Here is a 25805-nt window from a genome sequence, read left to right on the forward strand (position 1 = left end):
CCTGCTCAAGGGTGGCTCGCTATCAGATAACAATAATCTGCCTTCCCAACTTTATCTTACAGTCACGAGCGAGGGAACCATGCCTCTAAAGTTGATAGATCGAAACACTCTATACCCATAGAGGCATATGTGCAAGGGCTCGAGTGAAAAGCAATTAGTACCAAAGATAGTGGAACTACGCACATGTATCTCAAGCCCATCTATCTAACTGAGATCACGCTAGAGTTGTCAACGTACTCGACCGCAAGATGAAAGCACAACCGCAACCCATGACCTTGAAAACGAGATTAGCTTAATAATTCCTGACTACTAGACACTGTTTTATTTTTAAAACCATAGTGATATTGATATCTTCTACTGGAGCTGACATCTACCATGCAAATACGCCAATCAACCCGCTCTATTCAAGTGTGTCTCCCGCATTTCAATTCGGATCACATCCATAGTTCCATACATCATCAATAAAGAGTCCACACCACTTGAATGAAACTGCACAGTATGATCATTAGACATACATTTATCTCTTAGGAGAAGTACATCATCTGAACCCATTGTTCCCAAGTCATCCTATAGCCCCTCGACTTCAATCTTGTCATGTAGTCCTTAGAAATGAAGTAGGGCTAAGTTCATAGTTATATATTCCCTGGAGTATATAACAATATAACCATGTGCCAGCTGGTTTAATTCTATCGGTACACGAGGAACCAAATATATTGCCATAGGTGAATGTACAATAGTAAAATCAAAGCCGAGAAAGAACACCTATATTGGATATTGAAGCCATAGAAAGCAAACCTAAACCCATGATTGCATGCTTGTGAAGGGAAAAAGTATTGCCTGGCAGAATAATTTGAACACTCCGCTAGTTGACACATTGAAATAGTGTCCATTTTAGCAGAGCGGGTATCCAAGGTTAGTATTCTAGCAGAAGCGAATGTTCTCTCCTTAAAAATTTTCGAACGATAGAGCTGTTGCAAAAGCACTAAACTAAGCTCTTTCCAATCTAAAAAGTGGTTTTCTAATTGCGATATCAGCATCGCAGTATGCAAGTAAAGAATCTCCTCTCCCGGTCGGGGGTTCGCAGGGTTATCTTGTTGACCGCCTTTCTATGAAAGCCAACAAGTTCGATTTATTAGGCGGTAAGCATCATAGCAGGCCAAACACTTTACCAAAACGGGAATAGTCGAACCAAAGCATTTCAACTAACGCCTCCCACGTGACAAATATCGAGCTATCATCTTTCAACATATCAATAGCAACATCACTATCATCCAAGATATTGTCCCTTCTCTAGCAACAGTCACGCTCCTACAGCGACCAAAAATCTATTCAACCTCTATTACAGCACCCGTAAACATAGAAATTCAAATAAAACACCGCCAATATGTCTGAAAGAAAGGTCCTTTCGAAGGTACGCTCACAAACCCTCCAGAGTATCCTCTTAATATAATACAACACGCATCCCTATGATCTTGGTGATATAACTAACATATTCCAGTACTACCCGCCAGACTTTGATCCGAGCGCAATCACCCGTACCAAAAACAAACAAACAGGCCCCAAGGTGATAACGGTTCGACTTATGGCCCCGTTTTCAGTATGTTTTTACTTAACCCACTCTCGCTTTAATCATCCATTTGCAGTTAACTAATATATATGTAGATGAAATGCACACAGTGTGGAGAATTCATTTATAAGGGTAGAAAATTCAACGCGCGCAAAGAAACGACAGAGGAGAAATACTTCTCTATTCCCATTTATCGCTTCTATATTCGGTGCACAAGATGCAGTGGCGAGATTACGTTCAAGACGGACCCGAAGAATATGGATTACACGGCGGAGAAGGGCGCGAAGCGGAATTTTGAGCCGTGGCGGGATCCGAAGAACGAGACGTATAACGAGACGGAGGAGCAATTGCTGGATCGGCTAGAGAAGGAGGAGAATGAGGAGCATGAGCGCGCGGAGAGGGATAAGATGGCTGAATTGGAGGAGAAGATGTTGGATTCGAAGAGGGAGATGGCGATCGCGGATGCGCTGGATGAGATCCGGACGAGGAATGCTAGGATAGAGAGGAATGAGGCGCTAGGGGATGAGACGGCGCTTGCGCATGTACGGGAGGAGGTTGACGAGGACAAGTTGAACGCTGAGAAGGAGATCGAGGAAGCTGCGCGGAGGGCATTCACCACGGAAACTGGGGAGAAGGTGAAGAGGCTTGTTGAGGAGGAATCTTCAAATGGCGCTACGCCAGACCCCAAGCCGAGCGAAGCGCCACCTTCATTCGCACGGGTCAAGAAGGCGAAGAAGCCAATGCCAAATAGCTTGGGCATTAAGAAGAAGGCAAAGCCATCGCTGGTATAAAACATGTTCTTGTCGAAATTCTTTACATTGCTATTCTATAGGCTTGGCGTTTGATTGGGATCGCATGGGATACAGTTGCTTACGAGCATTACGACTTAAGGATATGAATTGACTGCTGAATTATTTCAATTCTTATAAATACTAAATATGACAAGGACAAGTCAAGAACATATAGCGATTAATAGACAGGTCATAAGCATATCCATCAAAGATATTTCCCAAAGCGCCACGCTGAAACAGTAAAGTAGTACCACAGTAAAACGGAACTAGCTCATCAGAACCGTAGGTAATCCTCCACAATCCGCCGAGTAAATGAAAACGCCAAGCAAGCACGAGAAAATAATACACCAAAGAAGCAGAAAACACAAAGCCCAGCGACTACAGGTATGGCATCCACAAAGCATCGCAGGTTGCTAGATGCTGAGGGTTGACGGCCTTGGAGATCAGGTCGATAGTAGTTTGGTTGGCTGGCAGGTTGCCCTCCGGAGGACTGGCAAGGCTGACTGCGCGGTTGACGATGACATCGCTGTTGTTATATACCAAATCGCGAAGCTGCGGAACTGGCAGAACGCCCCGATGCTGTGCTGTAGCCCAGAACATCATTTCGTCCCGAACGAAAATGCTTAGTTGCTGCTCGAGCTCATGACGGGGCTCCGTAAGGCATCGAGCAATTGCCATCAGTGCGCAGGCAAATAGACCTTCAGTGGCGATGGGTCCCATCAACGTCTGGATATTGGGAGTCAAACGGAAAGGTACTTGCTCCGGATTGTAGAAGAAAGCCTTGGCAGGGTTGATGGCTGGGATCAGCTCAGAGCTCCAAATGTCACCCGTCGTCCTGGAGATCATGATCTTGTTGGGATAGCGGTTGCCCATATGCATCACGTAGGTCAGGAAGGCGATGGCCGCATATTGGTATGCGAATTGACGGCGGAAGAGCCAGAAGTCAGAGAAGTTGGGGTACGTCTTCTGGAAGTAGTCCAGCACAATGTTGCTGGGAACCCACTTCTCCTGGATTGCAGTAAGGATCTCAGTTCGAAGTACTTGCTGTTGATCAGGCGTCCGCTGAGAATAATTAGTCATGTTCAAGTACGTCGGTGCAGTATGTTCACTTACACTCTGCTTCGTCTCTGCTAACGACCTCATCTTTTCCATTGTGAATAGTACAGGATCATCCTTGTTTATTCCAACCCGTCGGCAGTAGTCTTCATAGATGCCCTGCATAGAAATGTACGAGGGATCGTCACGGACCAAACGAATATGAGGTGCCAGCGGAACCATGAGTGGAAGATGGAAATAGAGATTGCGCCGTCTGCTCTCCTTGCGTTTGCCTAAGAGGCCATTGAAGATACGGAACAACTGTAGAATGCGCTCTTCGCGTCTACAGTGCCGAGCTGCTGGATGCTGGACGGCGAAAGGATGTATACTGCCATCATGACCACGGATCTTCAGTCGTCTGTGACAAACACCAATGCCGCGGACTAGATCAATATCAGGCAGGAATCGATCAATGCGAACGAAGTCCTGGTTCTTGTCTTTATGCAATAAATACTGGCCAGGCACCTCAACCTCGTCGAATTTGAGGAATCGGAACTCGCTGAGATGCGGAGAGTAGGTCTCGAGGAACTGGGACTGAGGTCGGCGATCAAGCTTCTCTTCGAATTTGTCACGCCAACGCCGCAACTTCTGAATATACTCATACATCGTAGGCTTCTTGACAACGAAATCGGCCTCGAAAGATTTGCGGATATGAGCGGGGAGGATGGTCTCGGCGAAGCGCGTGATGTTTGCTTCCGTAGGAGCAGGAAGCTTGAAGTCCTGTGCATACGAGCCAGGCATGCGGCCAACATACGCTAGTCCATCGTTCAAAAGTGCGACAATGAGACGATAGGCATCTTCGTCGGGTGGACATTTGAAGTTCTTGTGGATTTGATCGACCATCGTCTCCATAGACAGTGCAAGCAATGGGAAAGCTGTTTTGAGACCGGACATGATCTCATCAGAGTATTCCCAAGGCTTCTTGAGAGGTTCCTTCTCAGGCTCTGTACCAGTGTTCTGGTTTTGCTGTGATACTCCATTCTGCCCAGGCACCTGAAGATTCTGCTGCTGACCACCTTGAGCTTGGTTCTGAGTTTGACCTTGACCCTGGTTCTGACCCTGAGCAGGAGACTGCTGAGCCTGGCCGTTGACTTGAGGGCTCTGGCCTTGAACCATTCCCTGCTGAATCTGATTCTGGGCTTGCTGTTGGTTAGGCAGATTAGCTTGGCCTTGCACGGGTGTGGATGTATTGGCATTCGGAGGCTGAGCATTCTGCGCAGGTGAGCCGCCCACAGCTGATGGAGAAGGCTTGGGCTGCGGTGAAGCCTGGGCTTGGGCCTGGGCTTGAGCCTGTTGTTGTCTGGCACGATTCAGCTTCTCCTGCTTTTGATCATGCTGCTTCTTGATATTGAGCATATCTTCCCTATTCGTACGCAGTAAGAAGAAGAGAGCCTGCGGGTACAGTTTTGCGATTTTCACCAGAAGAGCTTTGCAAAGGCGAGCTTCCCGATGCGAGAGACTGGTAAGAAGCTGTGGTATGAAGGTAATCCAATACCAGACAGGAGTGTCTCCCTTGAAATTCTCAAAGGCAGCTGCGACACGACCCTCTTCGTTGTCCAAGCTAAGAAGCCAAAGGATACGACTGAGCAACTTCCTAGCTTTGGAGTTCTTGTAAAGCCCTGCAGCTTCTAGGTAGCAGCTTACAGCATTGCTGGCTAACTCATAATCCGATGGATCAGACTTCTTGAATCGCTGGTCACTGTACTGTCCCCACTCGGACCAAGCCTTCGCAAGCCTCAAGTCGTAATAGAGGGCGACACCAAACGCATCATTTGCTTCACTGACATGGCTCAGTTTAGCCAGGAACATACCCTTCAAGGTATAGAACTCTGCCTTCTGCTGTGCACCGAAGTAATTAAGATTCGTATTGTTAATCACATCCAGCCCGCTGTTCAGCTCCTTGGGGTTCTGGTAGTGACACTTGGCTTGTTCACGAAGCTTCAAGAAAGCTTCCTGAATCTCGATGTTCGGAAGCGTATAGATTCGGCTAAGTTGATTGATACACACCTCAGGCATTTGATGTTTACGTGCAACATGGGCGAAGCGGTTAATGATCCATGCAGTCTCATGGTATCCGCGGTAAGCATAGGAATTGCTCGCCACATTGTTGGTTTGTGGTGGCAGCAAGCTGAGATACGTTGCATTGATCAATTGGAAGATATGCTGACGCCATGTAACCAAATCTTGCCACGCGTTGATGTCATCCCAGAGGTTAGGAAGGCGGTCACGCCAAGTTCCCAGCAAGAGTTTTAACTCTGCTGATTTCGTATCCAGGTTTCGTTCATTGGTTTGTGAGAGACTGGAGCAGATATGGCTTGCATCATGCAGCTCGACTAAGAGCTGGAAGTGCTGCAGAATAGGGATGTGAGCATTTGTAATCCTCTTCGGCAACTGAAGCCACTTGCGAATGGACAGCTGAATGGACTCGTCACAAACACCATTGAACTCCTGAATATTCTCCTTCTTGATGTGATATTGAAGGAGTGCCATAAAAGCCTGGAAAAAGGTACGTCTTGGCGTCGGTGCATCAGAAACGGACTTGATAAGAGATTCAAGCTGTTCTCTATTGCCCTCGCTCTGCCAGTTCTCAATATTGCGCCAGGCAGCTTCAAGAAGAAGATCGTTCAAGTTCTCATGTTTGGCAAAGTCGCTGAGAATCTCCCATTGCTGCAGCTTCTGCGCGCAAATCAACCAATGGTCCTCCCAGAGGTAGTATTCACCTTGAGAGAACGGCATTGCTCCAGAGCGAGCCTTGATCTGGGCATTCTCGTACAACTGCTGGGCCTTGTCCCACATTCCCTGTTGTTCATAGGAAAGCGCGGCGTTGGTCTCGACAAATTTGCAACGACGTCGCCAGGTACCGTAGAAGAAATCATCTTCCTGTAGGCCTGCATAGACTTCAACAAGGGCATCCAGGTTGCTCTCACGGACAGTCGGTGTGTCGATTATGGGGTTGATGGCCGTTTCTTCCAAGTATCCAGCAGCTGTGTACCAAGCATCGTAGGTCCGGCTAAGGTACTTCATCACATGTGGGGGAATCTTGAACCGTGGCTTAGCCCGAACCGCACCCTCTAGCAGCGCTTGAACGACGTTTGGTCTCTTATCCAACTGCCTCTGGTGGTACTCGCGCGTGATAAGAGTAATCATACCCTTTTCCAAATCAATGCGATCTTCCCTAGACAAGGTGGACCAGAAGATAGTGAAGAGATTAGTCCAGAGAGTGTAGGCAACATTGGGATCAGTGTGTTGCAGCTGGCAGAGTGGTTCTATCAAATCCCGGGCTCTAACGTCACTGATATCCGCCACGAATCGTTTCCGATCAGAGACAAACGCCTCTAACTGAATGTCGACCATGACATCGGCTTTTCTCGAATCCTTGTCTGCGTTTCCAAATAGGAGCGATAGAGGGTAGACAGTATAGTCATCAGAATGCAGCTTCGCGGGAGCATTCATATCCACACAGCCCAGAACCAGATGAGATGCCTGTGCAAGCCAGAAGGAATCCGCGAGGGTATCCCAGTTCTGGCAGGTCAGCACATAGCTGAGTCGAGAACTAGCCAAACGAGTCAAGCTTCGATCGAAGATGGTCATGAAGCGGTTGCGCATTTCAACATCTTGTGCTCTAGTACCAATCAGGAATGCATGCTCTAAGCGAACAGTTAATTCAGTCCGCGTGATCTTAGAATCCTCGTAGATCCTGATGACAAGGTCAAGGAATTTCTTGAGCATGGTCTGGTCCTGTCGCGACTCGAAAAGCAGCATCTTGTGCAAAACCGCGGTCTTTTCCTTCAGAGTAGGCCAGGATTCATTGGAGTGGAAGATCCAGGTCTCAACCATACCAAGCACCTTGCTGCAGAGTTTTATGTTTTGCGATCGCTCCACAAGCTGGGCCAGAACGCTCAAGAAAGGACGCCTTTGCTCCCCTAAATGAGACATGCGCACGGATATCAACTCGATGGTCTTGAAGATTAAGTCCACTCCAATTTCAAACTCTTGCTGGTCCGGAACTCCTTCCCCGGGTTTAGTGCCTGGAATGACCTGGTTCTGATTGTTTACGGAAGCTGCGACATGTTCTTTCGCCAGTTTTTGAGAGAAGACCTTCATGACCTGGGGGATGTGGGTATCCATCTCTGCCGGCTTGTTCTTGGACAAGGTCCAAAGGACGTTTAAGCTAGAGACATAGTTGTTTGCCGAAAGTGTTTCTGTTGCAATAGCCGACAAGTATGTAACAAACTCAGAAGGTGAGTTCTCAACATCCATGGCATCCTCTTCTTCCGGCTGGTCATCGGGCAGAGCGTCGAGAACGCGTCTGACAGGAGGCCGTAGCTTGGGGGAGATGTCCACTTCATCCTCTACGCCATGGAGACAATCTTGGATCTCTGGGTTATCAGAACGCAAAGGCTTCTCGAAGAGTTTCTGGATCAATGGCAGATGACCTGTGATCCAGTCATCTGGCTTAGCTGCCAGAAGGACTCGCATAACTTGCAAAGTATTCACCATACTCGTGATATGCTTTTCGTCTGGTTTGTCAGCTTTCTCCCCTGCAAGAATTGGGTCTGTGACCTTCTGATAAAGTTCGATATCTAAGTCGCCCCAGTACTCTGGAGACAGAAGGTTTCTCAGCAAGTGAACAGCCTTCTTGACCATGTCTCCTGTTAGCACAGGCTGCTGTGTTTTTGTAGAAGGAAGGTCGCGAATATGAGAGGCCGGAACAGGAAATCGCTCAGGAATAGTGGTAATGAAGGTAATGAGGTATTTCGTCAATGCAGCACGGAGATCAGGAGGGACCATATATTCAGAGCGTTCACGAGCATTGGGAGGAGCAAGAGAGGGGGACGACGATGTGCCCTGAGCCTCCTCAACCTTACGTTTCTTTGTGTTGGGAGACTCGATTGTGCCGTTCGGCATAGCAGTATTGTTCTTGACACGCTTCTCTTCCCAGTGCCAAATAAGGTTGATGAGGTTGAGTGCGAGCTTTTTGCTCTCATTAGATGAGTTTGGAGGAGAAGCTATTTTGATTAATGAGGGCACAATGAGAGGCACAAAATGCTCTCGCGACTCATAGAATAAATCCGGCTGTCGCACGAGGAAGTGGAAGATGCTCATAACTTGTTGCAGGTTTGCGGTTTCTTCAGCCAGGATGCGCCGTGGCCATTTGGCCCAGAGTGGATAGCGCGCATCTGGTGCTTGAGCGCTGCTACTTGCTGTCATGATCCGAGTGGGTAAGACGGGGGCCAGAACATCAAGGGCTTGGGTAACAAGGGCCTTGCCCTCATTCTGGTGTGCTCTCAAAAGTGCAACATAAACCTGGACCACAATCTTGAAGGGTGTCTCATAGTGGGCTATGAAGTAGCTGATTAGGACGTATGCTCCATATTTGTTAATGATGTCCTCAAGCCGGATATAGTTCCAGGCGAACTTGATGATATCCTTGCGAGAATCTTGCACAGTCTGATGGTGGTACTTTATCAGCAATGCTGATAGCTGAAGAAGCTCCATGCGAGAATGGTCAACACCTGACTGGCTGGACTCTTCACTCAAATCCGCCAGCTGAGGCTTCCACAGGCGACTTTGGATAAATTCAGTCATGCTCTTGTCCATGAGCTTGGGGCTATTGGGGAAATGTTCCCACGTTGTCTGAACATCCATTGCAAATATGGGGTTGACTAAGTTACGGAACGCATAAGTCTTCATCTTCTGGGAGCATGTTCGTTGGCCGTAAAGATCAAGACAGCGCATAATAACAGAGCGACGGTAGTCAATCGACTCATTGGTGATGATGTGGCGATAGATGAACTTAGGGAAAGCCAAGGTGCGTTTTAATTCATCCGCAGACAGGCCATCGATAACTTCGAAAAGGAAATCTAAATCTTGTGTTGACTCAGATAGATAGGTCGTGAAGATGTCCATCAGTTGGTCCTCGGCCTGCTCGACCCTCAGTCTCTCATTTGCTGGTAACTTGTCATTGCGCAATTTCTTCTCAAGTTCGCGTCCAGATCTCAGCAGCTTAGCCCTCAAATCCGCATGAGATACAAGCCAACGTTTTGTCGATTGATATGAGCATATGGAATGGGTAACGTAGATACCATTTATCGCAGCAGTGTTCTTGCCATCCGCCGGTTCCTGCCCGAAGAAAGCAGATGTGAAACCCTCAGTGTCTGCAACGACTGCTGAACGCAATGCCTCACTTTCTGGGTCAGCAAGAACTTGGCCAAAGAATCGCCCAAACCGCTCCTCCTTGAAGCGCGCCTGGAAGAAAGCCAAACTCTCTTTCGGATAGCGATTGAGGTACTTGACAAGGGGCTTACGGAAGGGGCTGTTGGAAGTCCGACGGAGCTTCTCTTCGAGATCCAATACCTTGTTCACAAGATGTTCCATAAAGGACGTTGCAGCTGGCGGGAGGAGATGGAAGATATTAAAGATTGCAGCCACAACTTTCATGGGTGGGCTTTGCTCAACAAGACTGAAGGATACCTTTTGCAGAATTGCATCGTCGGCAATAACCTTCATATGATCCAAGAGACGAGCACCGATCTCAACTTTGAAGTAGTTGGTCAGCAGGGTCAACAGCCGGGCAAGCCCGTCAAGACCAGCAACGCTCAAGCGTTTGGGATCTTGAAGGTTCATGAGAATGGGACGAAGACCATTTTGCAGTAAATCTTTTGGAAGCTTGTTTGTCTGCGTAAGGACATCGCGCAGACCTGCGTTTGCTGCCTCGATAACGTCAGGAGACCGGGAGTAGAGAGACTTGAAGAAGACTGAAATGATGCGAGCACGGCTGGTGTTCTGGGGCGTGTTGGCAAACTCCGAGAAGCTCATTGCCATCGATAAAAGACGGAGACAGGCCACGCGCAGATTTACAATCATCTCAGCATTCTTGAACTCATTTGGCTTGGATGCCAAAGACTCGTCATCAGCATCTGCCAAGGCGAGGGACTCCAGCATAAGTCGGTTTAATGGATCGTTAAACGTCACGATGTTATTGTGCAGGCTCAAGCAGAAAGTGATAGCATCAATAAAACCTATCTGAGTGGGGAAAGGCAGTGCTCGCAACGGTTTGTTGAAGATAGACTGCAACAGACGATCCTTCACGGGGAAGATGAGCTCATGGACTTGGCACCCTAGGACCTCAGCAATGGTTGAGAAACTGCGACGAGAAGCTTCCCGAACGTATTTGTTCATATGTGAAAGTTCATAGACAAAAAATCCGCACAAAGAATAGAGACGGCTCTTTTCATTCTTCAGGTCATCCTTGGAAACATTCTTGCAGCACCTTCGAAGGATCAAGTCAAGGGTATCTTGCGCCCTTATTCTTGTACTAGCGGGCAGGTCGGCCGGCGTGTCCTTGATGACATACATCAACGCCCGGACAAATTCAGCTTGTTTGTCGAAGAGCCAAGAATCGCCCAGATCTAAATCCGTCGCAAAGAGGTGAATACCAAGACTGCCTCCCGCTTTGGTAAACCACTCCTCACTATGACAGCTGTGGCAGAAGACACGGCCAAGATGCTGGAAGAACGGCAGCTTTGATATGCGCTCCGGGGTGCCAAAGATGACGCCGGCTGCGTCTTTCATTACCTGCATCGCTGCCTGCGCACCTTCCCGAACACGGGCATTGTCAGAGGATAGGCTCTCAACGATGGCCTCCGCTAGGACTCGGGAGTCAAGGTACACCGATCCTTCGCCACTGGCAACATCGAACGGTTTCCTGTTATGTCTGACTTGAGCAAGGGCCCGTCCAACTTCAACGACTGCGAAATGTTTGCAAACATCAGCTACAAAATTAGTCGCTGTTTGCTTCAGATCAGGAATGGTGGTAGCGAAAACGCTAGCCTTTAGAACTTTCTTCAATGAGACCTCCTGTGACAACTTCTTAGGAATAGAACTTGATCGCTCCGACTTGTCCAAGATATCGGCCATGCCAGTAGTCTTGTTCTCGAAGAGGTCATTAGCGTGCAGCCGAAGGAGTGATGCCAAATCCTCTGGAAGATTTTCAGGTCCGATAAAGAGTTTCAGCTGAGATGAGATCATGCGGAATGCCTGCTGTTTGTAGTACCCATCAGACGCCTTAGCGGCAGACGTCTTCGGTGTCTCCATTAACTTCGCAATTGCCAAATCAATACCGATACCGATAGGGAAAGGACGCTTCTCACTGGGCCCAATAAGCTTGATATCAAAGCTAGGAGCGTCATCGGTGAATTGTTCAAAGGTAAGTTCCGGAGGATGGTTAAGGAACTTCCTGTTGCGGCCACCGAGCTTGCCCAGTATTCTCATGGTTGTATGCGCATGGAAGTGGTTATACGGGTGAGGCCGAAGGTGGTCCCACAGCGCAGTCATCAGCTCGTCCATAATAGGAGCCATAATAGGATCCAGGTAATCGGCAGTGAGATTATCCACGCAAAGCTCAAGGGTTCGAAGTCCCTGTCCTACGAGGTCGGAGTCTGCGCGCAGCGCTACTACGATAGGACGCATGAGGTAACTCAGATGTGGCAGGAGATGGCTAAGGCGAGCGGGGACAGTAAGGGTGAGTTCAACGTAGAGATCACGCTCTTGGGGTTTCCGAGCCGCGCTCAGCAAGTTGTTGAACGTCTCGAGAAGCATTTCCAGCAAGGGCAAGATTTCCTTGTACAGGAGCTCGAATCGACCACCACCTATACTGCGGAACAGTGACCGTAGTAAAAGGAAGTAGTTCATAGGCTCCTCGGCAGTCACCGAAAGCTCTATACATTTGGTAACAATCTTGGTTACATGAGGGTGCAACACTTGCTCGTTCTGAACTGAAAAGAGTGTTACTGCCATGAAAGAGAGCTTGAACATCCTGAGCAAGATTTTGGCCTTCGTCATGTCAGAAGTTCCCACTTCCTCGATTCGATCCATGAGATACTGGAGCACCATTCCGGAAAAGGCTGGAGATGTAGCCTCGCTTGCTAAGAAGAATTGGGGCAGATGCAATAGAGCGCCATGTTCAAACATAAGCTCATGGAGGTAGGGTATCTCAGAATGAAAGACTTCGTGGAATGTGGCTGTGTCGATGCAGTGGAATACGGTTCCAAAGCTCTCCAGAAGTTCCTTTTCTTCTCGTGACATTGGTGCAGTATACTGACTTGCCAGAAAATCAAAGGGGGAAGAGTAGTTTGCTTCTGGCGGTGGCTGGTCTACGCCGTAATACTTGAAAACCCGAGCTCCCTCATGGAATAGTTTCTTGATGACCCGCACTTCCTCTGCGTTATAACCGTAAGAGACTTCAGACCAATTGATCGGGACACTGTTCGGATCGATCTGGATATTGTCTGGATTGCAGTTCTTCAGCTGATGGAAGATATTCTTCAACCCGTTGATTAAGTTTTTGAAGAGGAAGATATTATCCGAAACGGGGTCCCCTCCACGATCGCGAGGGTTCGAGGTCTTGATCGGTGACGCCGAGAAGATGTCAATTTCATCCCAGTCAGGTGGGTGGTCCTTGTCTGCAAGGTATCTCTCTGATGAAGGCTCAATGTCTTTCTTGCTCTCTTTGTACGCTCTTGACACTTTCACTGCATTGTCAAACTGGTAGTTCATAGAGGCAAACTTGTCGCCGATAGCATCGAGAATCATGATGAGGAAATACCGAGCCTCTCGCTTATCATCAAGCTTGGAAATCTTTTCTGCCATATTCAAAAGCAACTTGGCACTCATTGTTTGGAAGCTTGTCCCTGGGAAATCATCATGGAGGTTCTTAGTGTACACCTCGACAGTCCGCCGGATCTGATCACGAGTCAGATGGTCCCGTACGTGGTGGATCAAGTCTGCGAGCATGCTATAGGCGAGTGGCCGCATCGTCTCATATACAGTAAGGCCGTCCCCGATTAGGGTCCTTTCATCAAGAAGCTCGTCAATCTTCTCCAGGAAAATCTTCCGGTAGTTAAAGTTGATGATATGACGAATTGCAACAAGAAGCTCCTTCCTGGCACTGGATTTCTCCCTGGGACAGTCTTGAAGAAGACGGACGACCACTGAAGGCAGTGTCGGAAGGAAATCTTGTAGCTGATGGGCATACATGCGCAGCAGATATGCCAAAAAGCTCATCGTCTTCACCTGTGCCGTGATGAATTCACCAAAGGCCGATCTGTTCTTGATCTCCTTGCATACACCGGTGAAGATCATACCCTGGGAAGCTGCCTCCGCGTGTGCTTTCTCCTGTGGTTTAGCTTGAAGAAGCAGGATGCTCTTTATCAGAGGCACAAAGAGCTTCACATTCGCCGATACAGAATTCCGGTGAGTCTGGAAGATGGAGACGACGATGATCGGACATTCTGCCAGAACCTTAAACGACTGCATTCCCCTGAGCAAGACGTTACTCCCTTGCTGATCAGACGGACCGAGGTCTGAGACTGAAGTTGCGGGCGAACTAGGTCGGGGAGATTGAAAGTTCTGAGCTGTGGCACCGGGTGTTGAAGGCATGCCGGAGGGTGTGGCCTGGCTAGGTGTGTCGAAAGTGTCGCGAACAACTTGTTCCATTGTCTGGAACATTTCTTGAATAAGCTCGAGGAACGGCTGTACCCGGGCAGCCGTTGCCTTCGCCTGATTCCGTTCCAAATCCATAATAGTCTTCATGCATAGGACAGCATTCTCTTCATTCTCGATCCGTACGAGGTCCATCAAGAAGTCCACCATATCCGCGGCGTAGGGCTCGACATCGGGAGAGGCCATTGGTAACCGGTGTAAAGTCTCGAGAACGCAATTGCGTAGTTTCTGATCGGTTACACAACATATAAGCTCCGACCACACAACGTACGTCTGCAACGCAGGAAAGCACGACGATATCTCCAAGGCGACTCACCTGCTCGAACGACAAGTTTGTGAACACCGGCTCGCCCTTCAGAATACCCTTGAACACCGGCCATAGCTTTGAAAGGAAGATGGGATAGCTTGCACCAGAGCATAGCGGCTCGATATTATCTCGTAGTTCGACGGCGACGTTGGCCCGGATTTTGATATCTGGAAGATAGTCAGCAAGGGCAACAAAGCTCCGTAAAGCTGCCCTCAGGCAAACCCAAGCTCCTATCCCAACTTATTTCCCGAGATTGTCAAGATATCGGACGTACCAAGCTTCTCGTCGCCCAGCTTGCTGGCGTAAATATCGATATTGCGCTCCATGGTCGGCGAGACCCCTCCAGGGGAGTGTTTAACAGGTTAAATTGATTATATTAATGCCAGGCCACAGGGCCGGCTAGAAGTCGAGCGCCAGCACAGTCCGCTTCGTACGTTGTGTTCATAGGCGTGAAAGCGACGGTAATAGGCTATCTCGAATGGCCCATTGACGGAAGACGCTGCATCGGAGAAGACAAAGTATACAACCGTCAAGTCATTAATCTCCCTCGCAAATTAAACAGAAGGTACCCGAAAGAAGAAAAGTTAATTAAAGAGCGTAAGGAGAGAGAAGGACGTGGGGAGCGGGGAAAGAAAGCGGAGGGTATCAAAGGTCAAGAGAACTGCGCGCAAATTCACGCCTGCAAATCGATGGACCAGAAAGCAGCAAGAACGCGGGTATCGCAAAGACCCCGAACGGAACACTAGGCCTAAACAGGCAACTTCGCTACATCATTTTTCCATGCCGATAAGCGCGCGTCTATGGCCGCTTGTCGGCTAGTTGCCCTATCACGCTAGTGTCCCTAGACATTAGGCAGGGGTATCGCTTAGGGCGCACGTGGTTCATTACCGAAAGTGAAGTGCATATAGTGGTGGGTTTGGTCTGTTATGCCATAAATACTTCATGTTTTAAAATCAAAAGAGGTCATCGACATCAACGTCGACTAAGGGAAACGCCATTTGCACCCGTTTTCCAGACCCGAACACAGTTCTAATAGTCCAACTCAAACGTCCGCTTTGAATCACGGGCACAAAAATAGCCCTGCGCGCGGAGAAAAGAATATTGAAAGCCATGTACACAAAAGGAGATATGAAGGAGAAAAGAAAAATAAGATGGGAAAGAGATGGAGGTTGAAAGGCGCGAAACAGAGGGTTCTGATCAGATGTCAAACCAAGTGAAAACAAAACACTCATCGCAGCTCGTAGTCGCTATGCCATCACTGTGGGAAATCTAAATAAAAGAATGCCATCGAATCGACCGTCCGTCACTTGGTAGAATTGCTTCGTGTTAAGATCTGTACGGCACTCGACCCGATCGACCGTCTGCGGTCGCGCGGTCGGATCTCACTGCCACTACCACTCCGTCGCCTCCGAGTATCATCAAGGGTGTCGCGGCGCCGTCTCTGGAGCAACGGACGTTTCAACGTTAGAATCACGCTTGCTGTAACATTAAAAACGACAAAATCTTAGCAAAACGATAACGACAAAAGCAGGGGGGAAAGATTCGTCGAGGTGCAGACAAGGTCATGTCAAAGCATGATTCCACGAACACTCATGCATGGAGACTAACCGTTGAACTCCGTCGTTCCTTCACTGAGCCCGAGTCATCCAACTTCAAAGATTGGAGACGATTCTGACTATCCTCAGTGATAGTGTCAACCTCGTCTACATAAACAGGAATGTCCGCTGGTGGCGGTGGTGGAGGAACACCGTTCTGCCGGTCTTTGGCCTGCGCCGCCAGCTTTTCCCATCTCTCCTTTCGGGATCTTTCACGCTCCTCGGCACTGTTCTGCCGCTCGTTATACTCATGCGAGCATTCGTCGAAAAGCTGCGGATTGATTTCCATGAACATCTTCATGGCGTTATATACCATGCTGTGGATTGTGCTGTCTACGAGTCAGCAATCTCGATAAGGGACGGCTAGTCAGTGAGTAACCTACCGATTCCAGTGCCCTTTCGAGTTCTCGTACAGCGGCGGGAACATGATCGGTAAGATAGTCTCCACATTATCGCTGACCAAGTTGCAAAAGTATTCGTTGTTCCAGAAGTAGAGAGCACGTTCCGCCACCTGCCAGAGTACGTATTAGAACTGTAAATTAGGCAAGCGATGATGGTACACACCTGAAAATGGGGGCTTGCAACCGATTTCGCCAGTTGTTGGAACAAGGGCACCTGGACCTTGGCAAATTCCGCTGGGTCCATAACCTCGAAGATATCCTCTACTTCGTTCAAATACATTACTTCCTTCGTGCTGTTGACCTTCGGCCAATAGCGTAGTAAGCCGAGAACAACCTAAATACAAGTTCAGAGTCTGGCTAACCAAAATTAAAAGGGATATGAGCAGGGGTCTCACCTCTTCCGTCAACGATGAGTCCTTCTCGAGGAACTGTACAATACAATACGCCAGCTGTGGGTGGTACATGCTGAGACCTTTAGCTTTGTGCAAAGGCAGCAAAACCCTCGTGAGGAAGAGTTTGTGTTCCTCCTTCAGCGGGAGTGCAAATCCGTTGATGATAGATCCGAGAATTTCAAGCAGCTCCGCAATTCCGTTGAATCGCTCTGTCTCATAAGTGAATTGGAAGAACACGTTGTTGATAGACCGGCGAATATAAGACCGCAGATTCAGAAATTTTCCATAAATGCGGTGCAAGGTAGTTTTCAGGAAATCCCGTTCCCGAGGGTCTTCGGAGTCAAACAACTCCAGTAACTGTGCAAGTGTCAGCTCATAGGGCTCATTCTGCAATTGCACAGTGCTAACCGTCTAGGCGACATACCTGTAATACAAAATGATGGTCGATATAAGCCTTGGCGATGTTCGTGTTGAAATCTTGACTCTCGATGAACCGTAAGAAGAACTCATAAACCACCTGGATATGGGGCCAAGCCACTTCCAAAACAGGTTCATCCTCTTCCGGGTCAAAGGCCTCCCCTTGAGGTGTCACGGGAGGCGGGATGGGGCGAAAGAGGTTCTTAGCGAACATCTCGACGACTCGGGGATACATGGGTTCCGTGATCACCGACCGGTTATTTGCGACATAATCCAGGAGTTCGTGGAGCGCCAGCCTCTTAATCTCCTTTGACTTCATGTCGGCAGTCGGGTCGTTAAAATCAAAGATGATGTTGCATTGATCAATTTTCTGCATGAACAGCTCCTGACGCCGGTTGGGTGGCACTTCATGGAATCCCGGCAACTTCTCCAACTCTCTTTGGCGTTGATCCGAGATATCAAACCGCGACGAATGCTGACGTTTGGGGGTCCGGATTCCTTCGGACATATCTTTGGGCGTTGTCTGGAGGCGGTCGAAGACATGGGACTTTCTGGGAGGGGCCAGGTCTCCCGGCATCGTTTCGGCGGCGCCAGGGGGAGGGACATGCTAGAACACGGGCCAAGGGTCAGCGCAATGAGCGAACGCCGGGGGGAAGGGGGGGGCTACTAGGTCGCCTTGACCCAGAGACGTAGGCGGGAATGGAAAAAAGGGCTCACCGGTGCGCTCGGACTGATGATCACGCTGGGGGCCGGCACTTGCCCTTGCCCTTGTTTCGTTGGAGTTGCTGGACCACCATTATTTACTGGCTGACCAGCGACGCCTGCGCCCTGAGGAACATAGTACTGACCTGGGGGGTACACCCCCGCCTGCGCAGCATTGTCCGGAGACTTCCCTCTTGTATCATTCACCGAAGTTGTCGACGAAGTCGGGGTGCCGTTCTTTGGAGAGGAGGATTGCTGATTGTGGTTGACTCCGAGGGAGGCTTGGTTCTGGGACGCGGAGTGGGAGGAATCTTTCTTCTTCGAAGATTTATTTGCATCTTTGGCCCTCGACAACTGCTCGTGCTGGGACGGTTAGCTGGGAGTAGGGTGACCAACAGCTGCCGTAATGTTGAGGCGGGGAGCGAGGTCAGGGCGGAAAAGACAAAGGCCCGGCGACGAAGTGTATCAACTTACCACTCTCTGTCTGAAACCCTTCATTGTCGCAGATATTCGAACAGCCACATGTACTCGGTCGGCGATCTCGATGCCAGTGCAGCAAGATGCCGCACACTAGCAGGAGGGGATGTAGTTGGGCAGCGTGGAGGCGGTTCAGGAGACCCGGATTGTTTATGTCGGCCTGGAAATGACCACATGAGCGATTCCAACCCCAACGCAATTAAACATAGCAATCGATTGCGATAAGGGTCTGTTCTTGTTCTGATTGCAGAAGCAATTATGGCAGTAATGGATAGACGTCGCAACACCAACTGGCGTGGACTAATAGAGACCGTGTAGAAGGACCGAGGGGGGCAGCAAAGGGAACAACTTGGGGTGAAGGAGACGGTAGGACAACGAACATAATAGATGGGAACCGGAAGGGGATGGGGACAAACAAAAGAGTGGTTCTAGACGCGCAAGAAGAACAGGAAACTATTGCTGCATGACTTACCTCAGTGGGATCAAACTGGGACGAGTGGAAGGGGGAGATGTTCAGTCGCTCTCACGCTGTTTCCTTAGGCGCGAACTGAGCGGTATAGGAGCAACTTAGGCAGTTAGTCGGTCCGTAGACGATCGAATCGCCTTTCCGTTGGCTGTCGCTTAGCGGCTAGGTGAGAAGCGGGGGTGTGGGAGAAGAGTCCCCGTATAGGTACTAAGACGCACAGCACGATTGTCGCCTACACAATGCGGTTTAAAAGGATTTTGTGCAATTGAAATAGGACCAAGGAGAAGGGCCGGTTGATATAGTAGATTGTTTAATGAGGAAGAGGGACTGAAGGTCTGACGGGGGGGTGCTGTGGCTGAGGAGGGCGAGGTGCGCTCAGACGTGTGGTGGAGGGAAGCCGTGGGACTGACTTAGTCCCATACATACAATAGTACAACCAACTGCGGTAAACTCCAGTAAAGGGGAACACACACCAGTAGGTATCAGTCAACTTCGCGTAGATATAGTTAAAACTTAGTGTATACAATAGAAATTCTTCCAGATCTTTAGAAACTATTCAGTAACTAAAGCACAAGATCTCTTCCTCTTTGCTCCTATTTTACCCTGGTGTCCACGGCTATCACATCACATCGGTTGGTATCTTATGACTGTTTCACATTTATGCTTATTATTTCCACTACCGGTTACTATTATAGGTACGGGCAACCTCTGTGCCTGAGGACAGGTACATACTGTACATAAGGCAAGGGACGGGTACTGAAAAATGACCAAAATATAAAACAACAGTATATTGGCTAACCCCATGATCAAATAAATTTTTTTACCCTTAATCATCTTTTATTTTAAGACATTCTCATAATATGCCTCATACAGTTGTATAATTTTGTTCTTTTCTGTGTCTCCATCTTCGCAACTGGTACTCGAAACACCAAGTCCCAGGAAAAAAAAAAACCGGTGGAGATCATGTGACCACGAGCCAAGATTATTCACCCTCATAGAAAGAAGCAAGTCAATCAACGTAACTACATGTACATACAAAAGAGGTATCAATACATCCTCTGGAGTTCACCAGGAATGACATCACTTGGATATTGTGCCTCGGGTTACATATGAAGCCATTCAACACATTTCCCCGAAAACAACATCTTACGTTCTGACGTCAATGGCAGTTTAGCCCTCCTACTGGCGCAAATCATCTTAAATATACATCTATACTTTTTTTTAACTACACCAACAACCACTCAGTATCAATAACTTCTCATAGTCTAAGCTTAACCCAACCAAACCAGGCTTTGCTGATTATTACATCACAACCCTCAACATGTCCGAACAACCTGGGCCTAGGACAGCCCCATTCTATCCCATCCCGTCTCGTCGCATCGTCACTGTTGAGCACCCGGCAATTATCAAGAATGTCGATAAAGCCATCGACACACTCCAGGGTAGCACGGGGATCTCCAAGGTACGTATACCCACACCCATAGGGCCCTGACATCAACCTCCCCCCTCCCCCCCACCATAAAATGGCTTATCTCAAAATATCACGCTCACGAATACCAGATCCTAAACCCTCCAAAAGCCGATACCCCGGCTCATCTCCACCTTCGACCAGAGGATGCAATGTCAAGACCTGTCCAATCAACCAGCTTGCCATCTAACAACATCCTCCTAAAGGTGACCGTGCCCAGACGGACCGGTCGTAAGCGTAAGAGAGGATCAGATGAGCCGTTCACGGGTGTCCCCGTCTCGACGCTTGGCCCTGAGTTTCAGCCTCGGCGCAGCGCAAAGGAGCTCATGCGGAGCTTGCGCGACAATGTTGGCAGATATCAGATTGAGCCGGTCGGTCTTGTGAACCGGACGCATGTGTTTCGAGGTTGGTTATAGCTTCACTTTTCCCTGAACTGTAGGATTGTGAACAAGTCAATGCTAATAGGGCTGTATAGGGATGCCGGACTTTGTCTTCTCAAGTACCGGTAGTTCCTTCGCCAATCGGTTTCGGGAGCAGATTCTGCCTTTTGATTGTTTGTTTTGTCCTATATCTTCGGTCTAGCGGTGTTGAAACTAATGGTATCATAGATGAGAAGATGAAGCAATTCAATCTGGACATGGCAAAAGGCATATCATCACATGTCGATATCATCCCACCTCCATCTTTCAGCCAGGGAGACATCCCATTCACCTACGCGTAAGTCACCACCACAGCAATCAAGCCAATCTATAACCATCCTAACTCCTCCCAAAAACAGTTACCGGCAAAACCAAGCAGTCCGCCAATCGATCGACTCATCAGGCAACATAACAACAGTCAACACACAAAAGCCCACAAAAGTCCTAACGCACTTAGTCTCCTACGACGTCCCGGAAGTACCCAGCAAACCAAACGAAAACACCCCACCCCTAGAAACCCAAGACGCCACCCTCCGAGAAACAGTATCCATCATCCGAGACCTCTTCGACAAGCGGCCAGCCTGGACCCGTCGCGGACTCCGCAACAACCTCAGCACAATCGAACAGCGATACGCCCTCCGGCACGCAATCCCCTACGTAGGCTACATCATGCGGTCCGGACCCTGGCGCGACGCAATCATCAAATTCGGGCACGACCCGCGCACATCCCCAGACTACCGTGCCTACCAAACAGTCATGTTCCGAATCCTGCCCAAGGAAGCGGATGTCGCGCGCGACGGCTACGCGGGACGCCGTCACGCGGTGCCCCGACTCAACGAACCGGTCCCGGTGGATCCCTCTACCGATCTGAAATCAGATACGCACATCTTCAAAGGCCAGCTGCCACTACCGCTCGACGGCCGGATGTGGATGTTCTGCGATATCACCGATCCTCTGCTGAGAAATATCGTGTTCCCGGAGGAAGAGGCGCCCGAGTTTATCCGCGAGACATGCGACACAGTCAGCGATGGGTGGTATGGGAGTGGGACGCTCGCGAAACTGAAACTGATCATGCGTCATAAGATCCTCGGGCTCATTGAGGAGCGGATTCCCGATGATCAGGACTTTGCGCGGATTCTACGTTTCCCGGATTATGCGACGCCGGAGAATGTCAATACGGCGTTTACGCTGGATGCTAGCGTTGTATCGACCAAGGAACTGACTATGGCGACGGAGATTCGGGCGATGATTAAGGGGACGCCGTCGTGGAGGGAGTCGACGAATCAGGGACAGGAGCAGGATGCGACGGCGAAGCGTGGGAAGGGTGCTGCGGGTCGGCGAGTGCAGTGGCGGGATACGGCGGGCGAGGAGGAGAGTGAAGGTGAAGAGGAGGCTATTGAGAAGCAGGAGATTTTAGAAGCAGCTGTGGATGAGGTTATGGAAGCCGCTACAACTGGTGGAGATGATGACGGAAATGATGACCTGGGAGAATCGGACGGGGGAGAGGAGATCGAGGAACTGAGACCTCAGCGCAAGTCAGGAAGTCGGCGATGATTATACTTGAAACATTCATGTTGGCTTTTATCAAAAGCACACACACACTTAATTAAACTTATTCAATTGTTTAGCTGGATGTATGTACATCATAAGACATCAGAGACGTGACACGTTCTCGCTCATAAGCACAGGCATAGCATCGTTCAACGGAATGATAGATATAAAGCCAGATAAAGCCAACGAGATAAGAAATATTATACTAGTCAAGACATTGTAGAAAGGACGGAGTTTGCACTCTTCTGTGCGTAGTTATTCAGTAGGAACAAATGAGAGCTGGAACAAGTCACAGTCGGCTGGTCATCAAGACCAGAGATAATAATATAGACAAAAAAAAATGAAAGTAATCCAAAAGGGTATTGAATATAACAATGCAAAAAAAAAAAAAAAAATCCAAGTGCTAAAACCCCAACTCCGTTTTCCACTGTACGCCGTATTAAAAGGAATGATGAATGATGATGGAATTATGATCACAAGGCCGATTTAGTCGGCTTCATTGTGTCTTAAGCAGATTCCTCCACAGCGCTTCCACTCTCCCAGACCTCAACTTCCGCCTCCGATGGTCTGGACTTGGCGTCCTCGACCTGCTTATCAGGTGTGGTCGCTTCAAGTAAAGATGAGATAGAGGAGACGCTGGAGAGTTTGCTACGGCTGTGACGACAGGATCGAGTTAAGGTGGGAAGAGGGGTCTTTTTGGCGGGAGTGGCATCGTTTTCCTCATCGTCATAGACGATGGCATAAGAGAAAGCGTGGCAGTCTTCGCCATAATAGTCGGCAGCATCCAGGTCGCCAAGGGGAGCCCGAGATTCTTCCATCATGTCGGACTTGCGGGCGGCAGCAGCGGGAGATTCCCGTTGGCGAGAGCGAGGAAGGTCGATTCCGAGTTCGGCAGGGGGGATATTCTCCTTGCCTCGGGTGGTCAATTCCCCCTTGCCTTCGTCATCACTGATATCCAGCACACAGGTAGAGTGCTGCATAAGGTTGGTCATCTCTTCCTGTTCTGAATCTACATAAATGTCGAAGGACCAGCCAGAGGGAGCCTTTGTGGCAGGTTGGCTCGTCGGCTTGCCACTTGCCAGCGCGGCTGCAAGGGAAAAAGGACGATTGACACTCTTTTTGCTTGCAGGCTCAGGACGGCTCTTCGCAATGGTCGAGCGACGAGCGAATGGCCTGCACGGTTTGGCCTGTGGGGACCGTCCGGCCGGTTTCAGAGTGGGAGCGGATTTGGGGGTAGACAGGGATGTCTTGGGGGGCGTGGTTGGGATGCGAGGAGCTATGTTGGACTTCACGGTTGTCAACGTGATCCGTGAGGTCTTCATGGGCTTTGTAATATTCTTGAGGGGCTCGTGCTCGTCCTCATCCGAGCCACGCTTGCGTTTTGTCGACGAGTTGAAGATTGTGGGGTCGATGTTCTCGGTGTCCACCTCCGAGAGGGGTTGCCTCTTGCCAGACAGGATCGCGCCTGATGGTCGGGTCAGTACGTGTTGGTATATAGCTATACTCCATAAAACATACCATTCTGTTGGTTCTTAAGGTTCATCTTTGACTTGAGCAAGGGTCGCACGCGTGGTGCATCCAAGCTCGCAAAGGGCTGCCGCACGGTCGTGGGAGTCATTGTGAGAGCGGCCATGTTATTGAACGCGAATTATGAGAAATCTGAGACAATTGAGACGCAGAGCAATAGGGCTGAAGTAATAAAGGGAGTCAACCAGGCAGCAAGCGAAGACTGCCGTGGAGCTGAGGTGTGATAAATGCCTGCGCGGGTGTGGATTTGTTTTGGTCGCGTCGAGGGAAGTGGGGGTAACGGGCGGTCTAGTACTGTACGGTAGTACTACCGTGATCAACACAACCCAACGGTTCAAATGGAACCGATCGCGAAATATCCAAGGATGGGAGGAAAGAAGTCAAAAGTCGGGATAAGGACGACGGGTCTCTAGAGTCCTAGTTCGTGTCGAACCTTTCAAAAGACACAACAAACAACACGTCCAGGAAGGATATATTACACAACAACAACACGATGAGGGGAATGAGATTGAAAGGATGAAGAATACTGTCACAATAGTGGCAATCGAGACAAGATATAAAGCTATGGCAGTAAGGGTTGTAGGAGAAGTGGAGTGGAATGGCTAAGAATGGAGGGCAGGGTATCGGAATGAGAATGACAATTGAGGAGCGCGAAACATGCAGATGCGTGGTTTCAGAGTATGTACGGCTCGAAGAGGAATGAATATTGAATCATCATCATTTCCCTAAAGAAGTATAATTATAGTTATAATTACAATAGTCATGTAAGTATGGAGAGTAAGAGAACCTCGTGAAGAAAGGGAGGGGCGAAAACGCGTGAAGACGTGTCGTAGTCTATCAGCTTAACTATCTCGATTTGGCAGTTCAGGCTGTAAGGCGCGTAAGGATTGGCTCACGAGGCACAATTCAATGCTCTTCCCCTCACTTCAGTTTCCCCCGCCCACTAGGGCTACTTGCTTACTCGTAGTACTAGTAGTAGCGTACTACTTTTGTATAGGACCTAGACCCTCGAAACCAGCTGGAAAATCGCGTCAGTTCGGTCCGTCGGGTACGCGGATTTCCATCTTTCCCATTCAGTCTTACATACCAGGTACACGTTGAAGGTTAGGTACTAGAACCCTCCACGCCCTGAGATTCGATAGCTGTTGAGAATGATGACGAGTATAAAGACTCATGAAATCAACGATATACTTTCCATTTTTGAGTATGATTGTGTCATTGACTCCTAATAGGTAGAGTTATTGCCACACTAGTAAGTGGTACACGATGTAGATCGGCGATGGTAGATAATCATGTAACCTTACCGATCTAATCAGCAATGCGGTAATTTTCACTTTCCCCACCCGATACACGCCAATCTTTCGTGTTGCGCTTCCCAGGCACGGGGGGTCATCTCCAACAGAAAGAACGACCCATTAATAGCATTTTCTACTTTGAATCAAGAGGGGTAAATAGAAGAAAAGGCTATACAAATAACTGGGCGACTCGTGGATTACGGGTATAGTAGCCTGTACAAATTAGTATACAACTTTTTGAGTTGGCCCTAAAAGTAAAGCCGTTTATGACCGTTATGTTATATACACGTCCTCAGAGAAGATTTAGGGTCCAACAATAGCGCATACTAGCTATAGTATACTAGTAGCACAGAGGAATCGGTAATTCAAAATACTAAGCTTTATCTTGATACCAGCCCTAATACGATACGGAGTATACCTCATGACACCATCCCTGCAACGCGTCTTCTCCATCACGACCCCTAAACTCAAAAGCCTCGATTCAAGCTCACCATGCAACTTGGGCAAGTCATGAATCTAGTCGCGTACTATGATCATGTTCCCATAGTATCCCAGCATCGAACACGTATCCCAATCCTGTTTCATGAACGACGCCACCCCTTCCTTCATGCGCGTTCCAACGGCGGCTACAAGGAAACCATGTCGTACAGAGTACGAACCGAACAAGCAAGCAACTTTAATTAACTTAACCGTAGCGCCCATTCTATAAGTAGAAACCGATCGGCCAGCTCTAATTCCAATTTAAGGTTCCTTGAGACTCTTTACGGCTTCTCTCAGCCTGTGTTTCACTGTCACTGTAGCTACCTTGAAACACCGCGAGGGTTCGCGCTGT

General features: G+C 48.9%; 6 protein-coding genes across 6 annotated transcripts; 2 read left to right on the forward strand and 4 right to left on the reverse strand.

The window, feature by feature from the left end:
- The first annotated feature begins 1264 nt into the window (after positions 1-1264).
- Positions 1265-2524, forward strand: BDV27DRAFT_133560 (Saf4/Yju2 family protein). The gene is made up of 3 exons (XM_032068118.1): positions 1265-1411; positions 1499-1597; positions 1663-2524. Exons 1-3 carry the CDS (start codon positions 1385-1387, stop codon positions 2356-2358), a joined length of 822 nt encoding a protein of 273 aa, XP_031924144.1. The 5' UTR covers positions 1265-1384; the 3' UTR covers positions 2359-2524.
- BDV27DRAFT_32040 (histone acetyltransferase TRA1) lies at positions 2461-14690 on the reverse strand. Its single transcript, XM_032076316.1, has 4 exons — positions 14538-14690; positions 14273-14430; positions 3472-14184; positions 2461-3420 (listed from the first exon to the last, which is right to left on the reverse strand). Exons 1-4 carry the CDS (start codon positions 14587-14589, stop codon positions 2737-2739), a joined length of 11607 nt encoding a protein of 3868 aa, XP_031924145.1. The 5' UTR covers positions 14590-14690; the 3' UTR covers positions 2461-2736.
- A 462-nt stretch (positions 14691-15152) lies between these two features.
- BDV27DRAFT_32056 (uncharacterized protein) lies at positions 15153-15674 on the reverse strand. Its single transcript, XM_032076317.1, has one exon. The coding sequence runs from the start codon at positions 15493-15495 to the stop codon at positions 15217-15219; it is 279 nt and encodes a 92-aa protein (XP_031924146.1). The 5' UTR covers positions 15496-15674; the 3' UTR covers positions 15153-15216.
- Positions 15675-15853: 179 nt separating this feature from the next.
- Positions 15854-18268, reverse strand: BDV27DRAFT_161076 (protein phosphatase 2A regulatory subunit RTS1; the record flags this gene model as incomplete). Its single annotated transcript, XM_032073154.1, has 7 exons — positions 15854-16187; positions 16242-16369; positions 16423-16593; positions 16655-17008; positions 17076-17675; positions 17786-18133; positions 18245-18268. 7 exons carry the CDS (start codon positions 18266-18268, stop codon positions 15854-15856), a joined length of 1959 nt encoding a protein of 652 aa, XP_031924147.1.
- Positions 18269-19607: 1339 nt separating this feature from the next.
- Positions 19608-22546, forward strand: BDV27DRAFT_133567 (transcription factor TFIIIC subunit TFC1). Its single transcript, XM_032068119.1, has 5 exons — positions 19608-20175; positions 20274-20586; positions 20657-20734; positions 20790-20898; positions 20960-22546. Exons 1-5 carry the CDS (start codon positions 20035-20037, stop codon positions 22152-22154), a joined length of 1836 nt encoding a protein of 611 aa, XP_031924148.1. The 5' UTR covers positions 19608-20034; the 3' UTR covers positions 22155-22546.
- Positions 22530-24064, reverse strand: BDV27DRAFT_133568 (uncharacterized protein). The gene is made up of 2 exons (XM_032068120.1): positions 23670-24064; positions 22530-23616 (listed from the first exon to the last, which is right to left on the reverse strand). The coding sequence occupies exons 1-2, from the start codon at positions 23782-23784 to the stop codon at positions 22658-22660; spliced, it is 1074 nt and encodes a 357-aa protein (XP_031924149.1). The 5' UTR covers positions 23785-24064; the 3' UTR covers positions 22530-22657.
- Between the last annotated feature and the right edge of the window lie 1741 nt (positions 24065-25805).

This window comes from Aspergillus caelatus, assembly GCF_009193585.1.
Source record: "Aspergillus caelatus strain CBS 763.97 unplaced genomic scaffold BDV27scaffold_187, whole genome shotgun sequence".
NCBI classification, from domain to species: Eukaryota; Fungi; Ascomycota; class Eurotiomycetes; order Eurotiales; family Aspergillaceae; genus Aspergillus; species Aspergillus caelatus.

Coding starts and splice junctions, on each gene's coding strand:
- BDV27DRAFT_133560 (XM_032068118.1), top strand. CDS start 1,385: ATGTCTGAAAGAAAGGTCCTTTCGAAG. Junction 1,412..1,498: donor AAAGAAAGGTCCTTTCGAAG/GTACGCTCACAA, acceptor AACATATTCCAG/TACTACCCGCCAGACTTTGA. Junction 1,598..1,662: donor GACTTATGGCCCCGTTTTCA/GTATGTTTTTAC, acceptor ATATATATGTAG/ATGAAATGCACACAGTGTGG.
- BDV27DRAFT_32040 (XM_032076316.1), bottom strand. CDS start 14,589: ATGGAGCGCAATATCGATATTTACGCCAGCAAGCTGGGCGACGAGAAG. Junction 14,431..14,537: donor GCTGGGCGACGAGAAGCTTG/GTACGTCCGATA, acceptor ACTATCTTCCAG/ATATCAAAATCCGGGCCAAC. Junction 14,185..14,272: donor CAAACTTGTCGTTCGAGCAG/GTGAGTCGCCTT, acceptor GTAACCGATCAG/AAACTACGCAATTGCGTTCT.
- BDV27DRAFT_32056 (XM_032076317.1), bottom strand. CDS start 15,495: ATGAGTGTTTTGTTTTCACTTGGTTTGACATCTGATCAGAACCCTCTG.
- BDV27DRAFT_133567 (XM_032068119.1), top strand. CDS start 20,035: ATGTCCGAACAACCTGGGCCTAGGACAGCCCCATTCTATCCCATCCCG. Junction 20,176..20,273: donor GTAGCACGGGGATCTCCAAG/GTACGTATACCC, acceptor CACGAATACCAG/ATCCTAAACCCTCCAAAAGC. Junction 20,899..20,959: donor GACATCCCATTCACCTACGC/GTAAGTCACCAC, acceptor TCCCAAAAACAG/TTACCGGCAAAACCAAGCAG.
- BDV27DRAFT_133568 (XM_032068120.1), bottom strand. CDS start 23,784: ATGGCCGCTCTCACAATGACTCCCACGACCGTGCGGCAGCCCTTTGCG. Junction 23,617..23,669: donor CCTTAAGAACCAACAGAATG/GTATGTTTTATG, acceptor CCCGACCATCAG/GCGCGATCCTGTCTGGCAAG.